The 16,580-nt window shown below is 31.7% G+C and overlaps 1 protein-coding gene across 1 annotated transcript; it reads right to left on the bottom strand.

Annotated features, from left to right (window-relative positions):
* Positions 1–8,042: 8,042 nt before the first annotated feature.
* On the bottom strand, positions 8,043–16,186 carry PGM (phosphoglucomutase). The gene is made up of 22 exons (XM_079070709.1): positions 15,819–16,186; positions 15,668–15,733; positions 15,535–15,579; positions 15,343–15,435; positions 15,203–15,255; positions 14,868–14,919; positions 14,718–14,786; positions 14,491–14,559; positions 12,918–13,040; positions 12,779–12,831; positions 12,573–12,651; positions 11,777–11,841; positions 11,610–11,677; positions 10,873–10,991; positions 10,708–10,782; positions 10,505–10,620; positions 10,101–10,242; positions 9,919–10,000; positions 8,730–8,776; positions 8,576–8,653; positions 8,384–8,489; positions 8,043–8,285 (listed from the first exon to the last, which is right to left on the bottom strand). The coding sequence occupies exons 1-22, from the start codon at positions 16,038–16,040 to the stop codon at positions 8,218–8,220; spliced, it is 1,890 nt and encodes a 629-aa protein (XP_078926835.1). The 5' UTR covers positions 16,041–16,186; the 3' UTR covers positions 8,043–8,217.
* Between the last annotated feature and the right edge of the window lie 394 nt (positions 16,187–16,580).

Consider the following 16,580-nt stretch of genomic DNA (forward strand, 5'->3'; position numbering starts at 1 on the left):
ATACTTGGATGATGATCTGGATCTTTCCAGATCATCAGAGAGACTCCAGTGACAGGTACGGATATGGATGCTCCGGAATGGAATCCTAATCATTCACAATTATACAAAACAAAATGGATAAAGTCTGGGATTCCCAGATCATTGTAATGGAATCCTACATGCACAAAATCTAGTATTTGGTATAATCAGAGTTTTAGAATTGCAAACTTGTGAGTAGAAGATGGCAACTTCAAAAAAAACAAAATCTGGTATTTGGTATTTGGTATAATTCCATATCACAGTTGCAGCAGGGTGTGTGACAGGAAAAAAAACTTCTTTGAGGCATTTAATCGAACAGCTTATATGCAGTGAAACATAAGTAACTAATTAGTATATAAATTTCTATACAATTCGACCATATCATGGAAAGAAGAAGAGGAAAACATGAAATGTTCAAATAAAAAAGAATCAAAATCATTTTCGTGTTGTTGTAAACTAATTGTGTCGAACATCACATATGCTAACCTGATGTAGTAGAATGAGGCGATAATGGACTTTGATGATGAACGTGGTGATGTTGTAAACCTTCAATCTCTCAATAAAATGCGACATATGAATGAGATTGAAGCTGTATATATTTTACAAAATTGAATTTGGAAAGGATATGAAGAGTAGTTGTGATTGAATTGAAATTTGATAAGTTTCTGCAAATAAGCATCAATTTGAGTGGTGATTTCTGAAAATAATGTATGTAATTTAGGAAGATATATTTGGATTTAATGTATTCATTGACAAAAATTGGGAAGAGATATTCACGTTTCCTTTATTTGTGTAAAATGCAGTAAAGTATTTGATATTTTTCAATTTGATAAAAAACCAAAAAAATCCACAATTTGCCAAGTGGAATTAAAGTTAATTGAAAAAATTATAAAAATGCCATGTGTCGTATTGAATGAGGAGGTTACACGTGGCAGAAAACTTTCATTTATTATGTAGGATTAAGTTAATTCGTATACATGTATTTAACCTCTTTATATTATTATTATTAGTATATTTTAGCCTCTTTTATTTTAGATATTAAGTTAATTCGTATAAATGTATTTCTTTATGCTTTAGCTAGAGACTATTTATATATAATGTATTTCTTTATGCTTTAACTATATAGTTTTTTTAACAGCAGGCATGCATAGTATTAAACATAAAACTAGCCAGGGGCTAGGAGGTACAAAATAGAGAAGTACAAAAATGAAACAAAACAAAAGAAACTGAAAAAATTAAAGTCTCCTATATCATTCTAAAATTGGATCACAACTCCATTCACACCATCTCAGATATTTTCCTTTCCGTTTTCGAGCATTGATAATGCAAAGGGGTTTGTACCTCATATGCCAGCACCGAATGTGATTTTGATCTTGGAGAATGAGCCTTAGCGTTTCTATATCTCCAAATCACCCACATATATAAAACATTATGGCTTCATGAATCATTAACAACCTTTGATGACCACCAAGCCTTGTTTTACATTCTAGTAGATCCCAAGAATATTTAAGAGGGAAATCCAATAATCACCACCATTTGCACACTTGTAACCAAACTTCTCTTCATATTGGACATCCCATAAAGATGTGGTCTTTTGTTTCTGGGGCTCCATTACATATCTTGCACATGTTAGAAGAACTGATGCCAAGTTTGAAAAGATTATTCATGGATGGCAATTTACCATGATAGGTTCGCCAAGCTAGAACATTTATTTTCCTAACTACCAGTGGGTTCCAAGTCCATATGCCATCACTATGAGGAAGCGTCAGACTGTTAATATGAGTTCTCAACGATGAGACAGTATAGACCCCAGATGGATCAAGTGACCAAGCCCATTTGATGTTCCATTTGTGTTTGTTATCAGCCGGAAGTGGTTAATAAAAGTCACATTTTCTTTCTCTAACGTTATTTGGATATTAACAATTGTTCCCCAACATCCACTCCGACTTTTTGTTGTCGATGGTCTAGAAAAACCACCATCAGATTTGTAGATAGATTTACCCTAACCCATATACTATCAGGAAATTTCTTAAATCTCCACCACCATTTCCCCATTAGGGCTATGTTTTGCGCCTTTAAACTATCAATTCCAAGTCCGCCTCTATCTTTAGCTGCAAGAATCTTTTCCCAAGCGATCCATGCCATTTTTCTTGATTCCATGCAACCACCCTAAAAGAACCTCATCATTATCTTTTCAAGAGTTTTAATAACCTTAATAGGAGCTCTATACATATAAAAGTAGAAAGAACCAAAGTTGCTCAATACTGCTTTGCATAAGCTTAACCGCCCCCCAAATGACAAGGTGGTTGCTTTCTACTTTGATAATTTCGCCTGAAATCTTTCAATGATAGGATTCCAATGTGTTGCTCTTGTCATAGAAGCACCTACAGGAAGACCGAATTAGATAAATGGAAGAGAACCAATCGAATAATTGAAACTTCGGGCCACCAACTGTAGCTCACAGTTTTGAATACCAAAACCATATAGTTTACTTTTCGACATATTTATCTTGAGTCATGATGACAGCTCAAAACATCTCAGAATTCTGATTAGGTTCTTTTCATTTTCAATCGACCATGTACAGGTGAAAATTACATCATCTGTATATTGTAGATGTGATATGACTGGTCCTTGTAGGGGTAGTTGAATGCCTTCAAAAATGCCATTTTCCTTCGTCGTTTCCATTGCAATATGAAGACCTTTAGTTGCGGTGATAAATAAGAATGGGGAGAGTGGATCACCTTGTCTTACCCCTCGCTCTATACAAAATTATGAGGTTACAGAACCATTTATAAGCACCGAGAGCCTTGCTAGCGATAAGCATCCTTGGATCCATGTTCGCCATTTAACCCCAAAGTCCATTTGCTGAAAGATTGAGTCTATGTACTCCCAACTAAGACTATCGATAACCATCTCTAAATCCACTTTAAAAGTGAATGACTTCTTTTTATTCTTTTTTATCCAACTGATTACTTCGTTTAGAATAAGAGGTCTGTCAAGTATGTGTCTCTTTTTAATAAAAATCGTCTGAGTTGTGCTAACCACCCGATGCACCACCTTCTTTAGACACTCTTCTAGAACCTTTGAGATTGTTTTGTACAAACATCCAATTATACTGATGGGACGGAAGTCATTGATTGTGATGGGGTCTTGGATTTTGGGAACGAGGGTGATAAAAAATGAGTTGCAGCCCTTTTCAATATGCCCGGTAGCCTCAAAATGTTTAACCGCAAAATAAAAATCACTTCCTGTCACCTCCCAATGTTGTTTTAGAAGGGCAAAGGAGAATTCATCGGGTCCTAGCGCCCTATCCGGGCAATATGCCCATATGATTTGATTTCTTCAAGCATGAAGGGTTCTTCTAAATACATGGCCGCGTGGGAGGGAAGTTTCTTAAAATTTGGGTGATGAACTTAGGTCGTGATTTAACCGGTTCAGCGAATCTTCCACCAAATGCTTAATGACCACTTCTTTGATTGCGGCGGGATCGTTTATCTAGAAACCATTCTCTTTAATTCCGTTAATCATCTGTGTTCTTTGATGCTTCCTAATCGGCCCATGAAAGAAAGCACTATTCACGTCACCATCTAGAGCCCATTTGACAAAAAACACTAAAAAATGCTTCGAAACTTGAAATGCCATTAAGGGTGAACATAATAACTGAAAAACCAAACTAAACTAAAACTGAGTTAAGCAATGAAATTGAAGCATTTTTAATAACAATGGTTCGGTTTTTATTTTTTGTTAACTAAAAAAATAGTAGTCCTGTTATAGTTTTATAAGGAAACCAACCCATTAAAAACCATATCATTTTTACACCCGCTACTCTTCCAGCTTTGTGACATTCTCCTTTTTAGACTTGTGTTTGTAATCAAAATCCTCGTAAAACGTCTTAAACCTATCAATCTCTATACCTTAGCTTCTTTAGACTTGTGCATGAAAGATTTCTTGTTCGATCGAGATGCTATAACATTAAATATTACCATTATAATATTAATTAAATAGCAACAAACTAAAACGATACCATTAACTATTAACTTGGAGATTTGGAACTTTTATGGTGCAAAAACTGTTAGTTTTATATTATTAAATACAAAAATTCCAAGTACACGATTACAATTATGAGACCTCATTATGATCATGTTAATTTAATGCCTACAACTACTAGTTATTAGGAAGCTCAACCATCTTAAAATATGTTGCATCTCTTATAAAGTATCACCAAAAATGTCAATCAAAAACAACTTATACTTTTATATGACTATGTAAACAGTAATAAATAAAAATAAACTTAATAACAAATGAAGTTGCTAGGAATAAAACTTACTTTTCACTTTTTTGCTTTTTATACCAACTTACTTTCTGACTCTCATTTTTTATAGCAATGTACTCACTGTCTTTTTTATAACAACCTACTTTCTTTTTTTGTATATCATTTTGGACAATCTATCTATCTATTTCTTCTAATAAATGAATCTTATACATGTCACATGGCTCTTTACTACACCTCTACTTTGCCACATGGCATCTTCTCCTAAACTATACCTTCTAATTTAGGATTACCAAATCATTTGCTTTCTATTTGTCGTTCTTCTAGAGGTTTTAAGTAGTTTGCAACTAATTATGCAAAATTTGGGTGGGGAATTTCTGTAAAGAAGCTTTGGGTTATGTGTTTAACTAACATACGATTTTCTAATATTAGCCGTTTAGATAAGGGTCGACATAATGTGCACCATGGCACCAACAATGAAATGAAAAGCACAACAATAACTGATACTTCAATGTATAAATTTTTTTTGCTATATTTGATGGACATATCGGTGCCTCACAGGTTTTTGGAACCATATTATTCAATAGGCTCTTAAATTGTTAACCATATGTTTTTGACTTTATTGTGTTTTAATCATCGTCAATGCTGTATGATTTACTTTATGTTATTTGAAGCCCTTGAATCTTTTACCTGTATGAATGTTTTTGGATGTATCACTGATTGTTTGGTTGTTTGGTTCTCTGTTTAGAGAGGTGATATTGTTAACTTGAAAATATAACTAGAACTTGTATTTCATTAATGCAAAGTAAAATTCATTCTAAAGATTTTTTTAACTCGATAAGATTTTCTTACAACTTATTATTTGTAATCTGAGTGGCAATAATTTACTCATTATTTGCGACCATTAATTTCATGTTTTTTTTCTTTGTAGATTTGTATTTTTCAATGATGGAAGAGATAAATTGTAAACTTTTGGGTATGCTATTTTATGTGCTTGGTTTTGTTGGGCAGGTTTTATATATTTTCATTTTATCTTTAGTGAAGATGGAAAATCTTTTTGGAAATTATAATCTTTCTCAAACATTGATTCCACAATTTATCCTTTTTTTAATTTAGTTTACTTTGTTGAAAAAGAGCCCATTTCAAAGAGGGCACTCATTTAATCAAGTTATGTGAGCTTAAGTTTTATGATATATTTGTATATACCTCATTGTTGATTAATTTAATAGAAAAAAGATATCAAACAAATCAAGATATATTGACTTATGGGATGTTAAGTTAGTATGTTAGCGTATTTCGCTCGTTCTCGGTTAGTTAGGTGCTGTTTGTTTTTTTTTGAAGCCAAAATGTCTGCAGTCTGCGGACCACATCTGCAAGCCTCTGTGGCAGAAGAGGTGGACCAAATGTCTGCAGTCTGCAATATAAAGACTGTTTGTTTTTAACGTCTGCGGCTGTTGAAATAAATTGATTTTTCAAACTTAATTTTATGTCATAAACATTAAAAATACATTTTCAGCTAAAAAGGAAAGAAAAAAAAACTGCATAGTGGCCCATGTTTTTTTTTTTAATTTATTTATGTTAAAATGGGGTCTGAAGACCTTTGAAGACACTGACCCATGTCTGCGCCAGGAAGACCTCGCGCAGACGTTTTTTGATCTGGGCACTTCCAAAAAACAAACAGTCTGCGAGGACATATGTATGCGCGTTGTCTGCGCGGCGCAGACAAAAGTGGTTGCGCAGATCTTCATAAAAAAAACAAACAGCCCCTTAGTCAATTTAAGAGAAAATCATAATATTCATTATAGTTTGTATTGGGAAATTGACCTATTAAGGTAATTAATTTTTCGGTTTGTTCACATCTGGGGTTTTTTTTTTACACATCTACATAACGAACTTTTTGAAAGTGTTCATATATGACCATTATGACCGGTTGTAACAGGTTACATCCGGTAATAATGGTCATATGTGAACACTTCCAAAAAGTTCGTTACCTAGATGTGTACAAAAAAAAATATTTACCTAGATGTGAACAAACCGAAAAATTAATTATCATGATAAGTCAATATCTTTTCTTTTTTTATTTTACCTTCTAATTTTGATTTGATATAAAATTTAACTTAAATGGTAAATATTTTAAAACCACACCATTTTGGTAAATATCTTTTTAAAATATGCTACTTTGGCAACTAAAAAAAAAAAAAAAAAACTCTAGATTTGACATGGACAAAAACAAATCGTCGCTTTATATAATTTTATAATTTTATTGTTTAAGATGTTAAATATAAAATTTTAAATTTAGTAGAGATTAAAAGTATTAGAAATGGAAACTAATAATATAAAAAAACACACTGTTTGATGAGTTAAAGCTTAGAATGTTAATAGACTTTTAGATTTTTATTTGTATTTCAAGTTATGGTTTTCAATTGATCTGGTTCTCCAATTTTTCTTTCTAGTATCAATTTTCTTTTCCTGCAAGGACTGTGATGTATTGGGTTGTGGTGGTGTAAAATCCGATGAAGAGACATTGGGTTGTGGTGTTGGTTCGCCGAAATTGAAGGACCGAAAAAAGAAGGGATGGTGAAGACGTCGATGTCACTAAAGATGAAAATGAAATAGAAGTTGAGGAGGATGAGAGATGGGATGGTGACCGATGGGATCCAGATTAAATTTCTCAAATGTGGTTTCAGGTTTAAGATGAGGAGATATATTAATTTTTTTAAATATTTAACAAATAAATACATAAATAAGAAAATTAATTAAAAAATAAATTAATAAGGCTACAAAATTCTTTTTGGGTAAGACAGGGACCGAACGCGCAACAAAAATAAACAGTAGGGGTCATCCGAGTTAAAAAAATAAGTTAGGGACCAAACACGCAAATTACCCCAAACCACAAGGACCATTCGTGTAATTTACTCTTAACTTTTCGTTTTGTTCACATCTGGATAACTGTTTTTTTTGTACACATCAAGTTAACGAATTTCTTAAAAGTGTTCACGTATGACCATTATGACCGAATATAACATGTTACAGCCGGTCATAATAGTCATATGTGAACGCTTCCAAAAAATTCATTACCAAATGTGTAAAAAAAAAAAAAATAGATGTGAATAAACCGAAAAGTTGATTATCTTAATAAGTCAATTTCCTGTTTGCATTTCATCTAAATTAAAAGAAAAATTAAAACTTTTATCATTATCTTGTAAATATGTTTTTTTATATTTTTTTTAAGATGTGTCGTTCTGGGGCCACCGAAAATTTGTCTTCTATTTGATACCAAAGAGTTGGTTCAAGCTTCATTCAATCATTTATATATAACTGTTAAATTTACCACATAAAACTTTTTTTACAAAGATTGATGAGCTTATATTATTGCTGAGATTGCATTTAAGTATCCAGAATCCTTATATATGCAATTTTTGGTGGATTGGATCATGATATTTTACAGTATCCCATACATAGATATGTCACTAATACATTTATGTATTGGTTATTGTTTATTTAGGAGAACACGATGTAGATCGATGAGTGAAGAAGAACTCGAAATTGGCATATCAATATATGGAGTGCTCAATATAAGTTCATTATGTTACAATTTGTCAATTTTAACCATTCTTTTGTTTTCGATTGTTTCTGGCTTTAATGAGAGCCTCAACGTAATTGCACACGTGCTATCACAGAATACAATAAACCCTTAATTGATTACTCGAATTATTTGCCAATTCCAAAAAAAAATAAATAAATAATAAAAAAAAAAAAAAAAAAAAAAACTATATTATTGATTTATAATTAATTCGACATATTTAGATTAAAAAAAAAACATTGAAACAGCCATGCACGTGACTAGATGAATGAATGTGATTATGTGAAGCTAACACCTTACACCTACAACTGTTTAATCTTTTACTTTGAAAAAGTCACTAGAGAACTTATGTAATTACTGTAGGCTTTTCTCTTCCAGTGAACTCCTTTAGCTTTGACACAGTCAATGCCAGATCTGACAAGACAACAAAATAAAATATATTTTTTTTGAACTAAATAAATTAATATTAATATTAATAAATAAAACGAAAATCCTAAGTCACAAAAACCAACCTATCAATGGTTTCAATGCCACCTGGGCATCCAAGTCATGTTTTGAGACATCAGGTTCGAACTGTTCTATGTAGATTCTCACAGTGGCACCTGCTGAACCGGTTCCCTGTAATTTTTATAAAAAAAATAATATTTATTCCATTGAAATTATCGATCAATTTATTTAAAAATAAATTAAATAAATATGTGTACCGATAAACGAAATATGATTCTTGACCCATCTGTGAAGACAAATCGGATACCTTGCTTTGAAGCTATACTCCCATCTACCTAGTAAACTTTCAAAACCTTTTCAGTAACTTTTTATTTTTAATTAAATTTAAGAAAGTTAATAAATAAAACTTACAGGGTCTGTATAAGTGAAGTCATCAGCAAGTTCAAGAGTATAATCTCCTGCAATCATTTTTTTTTTTTAATTTATAATATTGCGTTGAAGTAAATAAAAGTATGAATTCAAAAATTTACGTCGCAAAATGAGAAAATAAGAAAAAATAAATTACAGATTTGCTCCCTGTGGTATAATGGTTTTTTCAGTTTTGGTCTACAGCTAGACTGTTAACTTCAATTAAGGACCAAATTTGCAAGAATTAACTTTTTGAGAAAATAAATAAATCAGTTGTACTCCGGGATTAAAAATGTAATTTGCTCTTTTCCATAAATTGTTGAGTAAACTACAAAAGAGGTTCATCTACTTCCTGATATTTGCCTGTTTAGTTCCAAAATGAAATTTTTTCAGTTTTAGTCCTTATGACTTTTGTCCTTACATCAAGGTGGACCAAAACTCAATATAAAACCTTGAAATAAGAATCAGAATAGAAATTGGACTTAACACAGTAAAAATCAGAAAGCAGGGACCATTTTTTGTAATTTACTCACTCATTTTTCGTAAATTGCAATGATGGTCCCTTTACTTTCTGATTTTCACCATATACTCCTTATTTCAAGGTTTTAAGTCAATTCTGGTCCTGGGACTTTGGTCAAGATTTCAATGTAAAAAAAAGAAAGCACAGGGACCATTTTTGTAATTTACTCACTCATTTTTAGTAAATTGCAATGATGGTCCCTTTACTTTCTGATTTTCACCATCTTTGTAATTTACTCGCTCATTTTTAGTAAATTGCAATGATGGTCTCTTTACTTTCTGATTTTCACCATCTTTAGTCCAAAACCAAAACTTTTTTTCAACTTTAGTCCTTATTTCAAGGTTTTATGTCAATTCTGGTCCAGGACTTTGGTCCTGATTTCAATGTAAAAAAACAGAAAGCTCAGGGACCATTTTTGTAATTTACTCACTCATTTAGTAAATTGCAAATGATGGTCCCTTTACTTTCTGATTTTCACCATCTTTAGTCCAAAACCGAAAAAAAATTTCAACTTTACTCCTTATTTCAAGGTTTTATGTCAATTCTGGTCCTGCGACTTCGGTCCTAATTTCAATGTAAAAAAACAGAAAGCACAGGGACCATTTTTGTAATTTACTCTAAACTTTTTATAAAGTATTGAGCTGATACTGAGTTACTGACACTGTAACTCACCATACTTGTCTCCTTGTTTGCTTTTAGAAATCAAATCTCTAAGATGATTGATCATTTCATTGGCTCCTTCAGATTCGCATTCCTGGGCCCACCAATGAACATCAAAATATCAGTAAAGTAAAAATAATTTTAACTAATTAAATAATAGTGAATTTATTTATTTATAATTAAAAGGTGATTACTTCATAATCATATCTAGAGAAGTAGTTCCTTCCATAAGTGGCCCAATGTTCCTTTACAATGTCGGAAACAGAGACTAATTTTTCTCCTTCTTTCTTGCTTTTGTTTCTGTATGCTATTATAGAAAGCCAAGCTAACACAGCCCTGAAGTCATACCAAAACAACTTTACAATATATACAACTTTGGTCCCTGAGTTTAGATTTTCTTTTCTTTTGCTCCTTATTTGGATGTTTCATAACAATTTTGGTCCCTGGATCATTATATCTAACTACCTAGCTAATTTTTTTTTTAAATTACCGTTCTGCCCTTGGACAAAGACTGGAAACAAAATTTGGTCCCTACTCCCTATGGTATTGTAGTGTTTTTTCAGCTTCAGTCTAAGGGCAAAATGGTCAATTTACATACCATATACCATCTTTCTCACGTATGTGATCAGATCCAGTTCCAAAACTTTCTTCCCCACAAATTGACAAAGTTCCAGCATCCATTAAGTTACCAAAAAATTTCCAACCAGTTGGAACCTGGAACAAAACTTTTCAACCTTTTATAAAAAATAAATATTTTCAAGAGCTTAAAATACAAAAAGATTATAATTTATATTTTATAACCTCGAAGAAAGGGAGATTAAGTTTCTCAGCCACTCGATCAAGAGCACCACTTGTTGGCATAGAGCGTGCTAAACCCTATAAAAATTACAAAGCCTAAGTCAGTTTTTTATGTAAATAAAAAAGTTAAATAATTTTTTATAAAAAAATAAAATTAAAAAATTAAACCTTTGGGCCAGTTTGAAAATATGGAATGGATTCTTGTGCATTGGCTGCAATAATAGCGACGGAATCTGAAGGGGTCACGAAAAACTGTCTACCAAGAATCATGTTTCTATCACCATCTCCTGGAAAAATCATTGGGTTTATAAATTTTAAGGATTTAGTTTTTGAAGAAAATATTGGTAATAATAAATTTTAAGGTTTATCATATTAAAAAGTTGGTAAAAATAAATCACAAAAGAATAACCAAAAACGAGAGACCTTTTGAACAAATATCACCCATTTATGATAAATTGACTTTGTGAAATTACCTTTTTTGCATTATGCGTTTCTTTGATATTTTTTTTTTTTTACTTTTTTGCGTAGTGATGTTAACAAAAAATAGAAATTAATATTTTTCTGTAGTTGGAACCATTCATTAAGTAATTTTGCGAAAAAAAAAATTACATTTTTGTTTTTCTTTTTGCAATTTGACATCATGTTGCAAAATGGTGATGTCATTTGGAAAAGAAAAAAAACAAAAGTCAAGATTTTTGTAGTGGGGAACATTTATAAAGTAATTTAGCATAAAAAGGAATTTTTCAAAGTGGGTGGTTATTTTCTGATAAATATTCAAAACGTTGTCATTTTGTTAACTCACACCTCCCATTTTAGTCATTTTTGTGATTAAACGTTTCAAAAACCACAAGGAAAATTTTTTAAAAAAATAAAAAATAAAAAAAATAGAAAAATCATCTGTCAACCATCACTTGCAGCTCCAAAATCAGGTCCATTGTCACTATACATAATCTTGACCAAGTCCTCCGCATACCTTTTATAAAAATAAAGACATTTAACAATTCTTCATATTCAAAATTCAAAAAATAAATAAATAAATAAATAAAACAGATTATAATCTGTGAATTCGTACGTTAGATTTGGATCAGGGTGCCCATGCCCAAAATCTTCTAGAGGCACTCCATTACAAATTGAATCCTGAAAAAACATCATAAAGTAATTACTTGAGTAGCAAGTTATCTTATATTCTATGCAAGAAATAGGGAAAACTCCATAAAAGTCCTTATGTTTTGTTCTCATAATCGATTTAGTCCTTATATGTTTTTTTTTATTCAATTAAGTCCCAAAAACCGAGAATTGTATTCAAATTGAACATTTTACCCGGTCAACAGGTCATCCCAATTTTAAAAATTACATTTTTGGCCCAAATTTTAAATTTTATTACAAATTTGGTCCAAAATTTACACTTTTGGCTTAGATTTCAAAACTTTGTTACGATTTCATCCTAAATTTATTTTTTTTCACAAAAAAATTCGAATATGTTTTGTTTGTTGTATAGAATCATATTTATACAAAAATAAATAAATAAATAAACATATTTCTCACATAAAAACCTTTTTTTTCTATATAATTTTTAAAGAAAAACGTTTTTATAGGTAAAATACCTATATAAACACCTCTTTTTAAAATATTTTTTATAAAAATATTATTTTATTTTAAATACCTATTTATAAAAGCATAGTTATGTGAAAATGTGTGAAATACACTTATGTAAAATACGTTACTATATACACATATACCTTAAAAACTTTTATAAAATAGGTATTTATTAAGTACATAAAAACTTTTAAAATAGGTATTTATCAATTATGAGGCCAAAACATATGGACTTTTATTATTTATTACACATTGATTGATGATAAACATACCAAAGTAGCTCCCAGTTTATCTACAAAAATTGGCTTTGCATAAGCACCTGTAACTGCATGCATTGCATCAAATGTCAACCTGACAAAAGCAAGGTTTATAGATATGAATAAATAGTTGATTAAAAAAAAAGAAAAAAAAAACTATCTTAATAAATTAGTAATCATGAATCATGATTCATGAACACTGTGTGTGTGTGTGTTTATACCTGAAGTCTGATCGTGAAACAAGACTTTTGATCAGTGAAAAATCGAAGACTTCCTGCATTGAAAAGACAAATAAATGATTTACCAAATTTAATATATTAAAGATTTATTATCATTGTTGTTATTATTATTTTATTTTACCTCCATTAGTTCCAAATAATCAGAAACAGGGTCTACTATTTCCACACTAAAGTTGCCAAATTTTGTAACTCCAACAATTGAAAGATCAACATCCGGAATATCTGCCAACTTTATTTCAGATATCTGCAGGAATTGTGGAATTTTTAGAAAAAAAAAAGTAGTTGGAGAAATATAAGAGAAGCGATTTCTTGAGGGACTAATATAGTTAAAAGTTAAAAAGCAAGAGTTAATTTGTCGTAATTAAAAAAAAAATCATCGCAATGGGGGACTATAAATAAGTCAATGAATATAAAACCAAAAATGAAAAACTTATAGTCTAAAATCATGTACGAACTTTAAAGAGTAGATTACACGAATGGTCCCTATGGTTTGGGGTAATTTACGTGTTTGGTCCCTAACTTATTTTTTTAACTTGGAAAGTCCCTACTTTTGTTTTTGTTACGCACTTGGTCCCTACTGTTTGTTTTTGTTACGCGTTTGGTCCCTGTCATACCTAAAAAGACTATTATTTAAATAGGGGGAAATGGTGGGATAGGTAAGGTAAGGTGAGGGGGTGGGGTTGGGGTGTGTTTATTTAAATAAATTTAAAAAATCAATGGCAAAATAGTCTTTTTAGGTAAGACAGAAACCAAGAGCGTAACAAAAACAAACAGTAGGGACCTTCTGAGTTAAAAAAATAAGTTAGGGACCAAACGCGCAAATTACCCTAAACCATAGGGACCATTCGTGTAATTTACTCAATTTTAAACTACAGGCTGGCAAAAACCACATTTTTAGTCCCTAAATATAGCTGATTTTTCTATTTTGGTCTGAAAATGTTTTCTCTTTTTGCAATTTTCGTCCTTATTTGAGGTTTTTGTAACGTTTTTGGTCCCTCCTCCAACTAAAAGAATCAGTCATTTTATTTGGATCTTGGAACATGGACCAAAAACGTTACAAGAACCTCAAATAAGGACCAAAATTGGAAGAGAAAACTTTTTGGGACCAAAATCTATTTTGCTCTTATTGATGAAAAAATGTTTGTGAAAACACACTTCTAAACTAATATGATTGTTCTTATAGTTCATAATTAATTACATCCATACTCACCAATGAGAAATGCAAAAAGTTCCATACTGTGTTGCCCAGTAAAAAGTTGCAGTTTCCTCTTTTTTATCAATATAAAGTTAGTACTTTTCTCATAGTAAAGGTAGTTGCTACTTGCTACTGATTTTGATAAGGTTGATTCCTCCTTTTTGTCACTATTTAAGAATATCTATGACATGTTCCTATAGTTGAATATATCAACAAACTATGAACACATAGAGTAAAGATCAATATGATTACAACTTTATCTATTCTCCTGTGTACTTAGAAAACTCTTCAAAAAAACCAAGTATTATTTCTAGCAAAGCCATAAAAGCAGCAAGATTAACAGTTAAGACAATCAGTCTCATCAACCCTAAGAAATTTAATGTTGAGAAGAATGTCAATTCTAACAATACTAATGTGTTCAGATATACAAATCATAAACAAGGAGCAATTATATAGTATGCACAAATGAAGATACAGATAAAGAGAAGAGAAAACATACAGAAAGTGTGTTTCCATATATCATGTCAGTTATAGACTCAGGAGCAGGCTGCCCACTGCTGTAATTGAACTGTGAGAAAACAACAATAAGTGTCAGAATGTAAAAGTTATGTGACAAATTTAAACACCAATTATCATCTTCAAACAAGATATATGGATTAAACCATGGATTTCGATAGTGATGAGAAAAATTACAGAAGCCCATGATGTAAAGAACTATATGTTCACCTTGATGCCCCAATCATACTCAGGCCCACCAGGATTATGGCTTGCACTCATTATAAAACCACCATTTGCCTGCAAAATGAAATGGCATGTTATGATGGTGTTCTTCAATGAGTTCCCATTTTAAGGGTGAAGATATGAATGGACACTTGCCTTTCTCCTCCTTATAATAGCAGATACAGCAGGTGTTGACAAAATACCTTCCCTTCAATGACAGGATTATAAGGTCATGATCCAGCAATGATAATTGAAAAAATACAAAGGTATGACAAAATGATTACATTGTAACTGTAATAAATTGAAACATTTTAAAGATGCAATTACACATATGTTAATACTTAATAGTTACTGATTCCCAACTTAATACTTCTAACACATATAAGAAATAAAGTCTTCCCAATGTTGGAAGTAAAAGTTTTCCAGTTAAAATTTTCAACTCTTGTGAATTGTGATAATATAATAAAAGATTGAAGTATCAAAAGACTCACTTGCCAACCAATATTTTACCAACTCCATTCCCAGCAGCAATTTTAATAATCAACTGCATTTAGAATCCATTCATTGTTTAGAAAATGAAAAAGCCACAATGCAGTTTATAAAGCATATAAAATGAGAAAATAGAACTTACTTGTGCAGCTTCTTTGTTGAAATACCGACCATCGCCTCCTAATACTAGCAGAGCATTCTTATAATCCCCAGGTGGCAAAGAATTGAACAATGCCTAGATTGAAACATATAATCGAATATATATTACAAACTAAGCCTACAAAAACCCTAGCACATAGATCAATTCACAACTTTAGACCAAGTAAATTCATACCTGAATCCAGTTTGCAAGGTAATTCTCTTGCATAAACACTTTAACCTTATCAAATTCAAAATTAAACGTCAGTCCATGTCGAAAATGAACTAATCAACAGAACTATTGAGATCAGAGCGGAAAAGAATTCGACCTTCTTCCGAAGACCACTGGTTCCAGTTTTCTGACCTTCGATCGGCTTCGTAGTAATTGTATTAATCTGTTGATACAAAATTAAGAAAAACAAAACATAGAGTACGCCTGAATTACATGGCACATATACTTACATAGCTAATTATCTATACCTTCAGATCTTGAGACTCGGTGAATGTTGTAGAAGAAGAAGCTTTTATTACAGAATAGTCCTGTCGATTGGTTGGAGGTAGTCTAGTGGAGAAGAGTAGTGAGGACGACGGAGAAGATAATTTGAGAAAAGAGAAAGAGTCGGCATTGGTGGTAGCGGTGGTGAGTCGGTGGAGTGACGGAATAGAACAAAAGGAGGTTCCTAGTCCGGCGGCCATCGCCATTGCTCCTGTAAGGTTTGGAGGAGTGTGGAGTGTGGAGGAAATGGTGGAGAGAAATGGAGGGAGGGGCGGAGATCGACGGTGACGGGAGAGTTGGGATTTGAAAATCTAATGTCTGCCACATGTTCGACGAAAGGCTTATCGAGTGTCCACTTGGTGTTATGTGTCGTTGCGTGATAGGCAGGGTTGCTTTTTGCTGGCGCCGAGATCACGGATTGGACCTTTGGAGTTTGGACCCTTTCCTCACGTGAGTAGCTTGCTTGTGTTAAACTTTTGCAGAAATACTCGGGATTATGTTTTGTATATTGGTAGAATATCAAATAATGATTATCTAGTAAAGACAGTTTGAGAGACAAGATTATTTCGGTATATAATTTTTCTGAAATCCAACAACCAGACGAACGTGTTTATCTTAGACATTGCATCCATAAGTAGATTAATCAGTATAATAACTAGGATTAATGATTAATCTAATACATATGTATTTTTTTTTTGGGAAAGAGGCCACAGCCCCGACAAAATCTAATACACATGTTTATAATA

This window comes from Lactuca virosa, chromosome 9 (genome assembly GCF_052849685.1).
Source record: "Lactuca virosa cultivar CGN04683 chromosome 9, Lactuca_virosa_CGN04683_v6, whole genome shotgun sequence".
In the NCBI taxonomy this organism is placed as follows: Eukaryota; Viridiplantae; Streptophyta; class Magnoliopsida; order Asterales; family Asteraceae; genus Lactuca; species Lactuca virosa.

What these genes read in the sequence shown, in the direction of transcription:
- PGM (XM_079070709.1), bottom strand. Translation starts at nt 16,040, where the DNA reads ATGGCGATGGCCGCCGGACTAGGAACCTCCTTTTGTTCTATTCCGTCA. An exon ending in TCAACAAAGAAGCTGCACAA is followed by an intron (nt 15,256 to 15,342) that starts GTAAGTTCTATT and finishes TTCTAAATGCAG; the next exon opens with TTGATTATTAAAATTGCTGC. An exon ending in TCTCTAGATATGATTATGAA is followed by an intron (nt 10,001 to 10,100) that starts GTAATCACCTTT and finishes TGGTGGGCCCAG; the next exon opens with GAATGCGAATCTGAAGGAGC.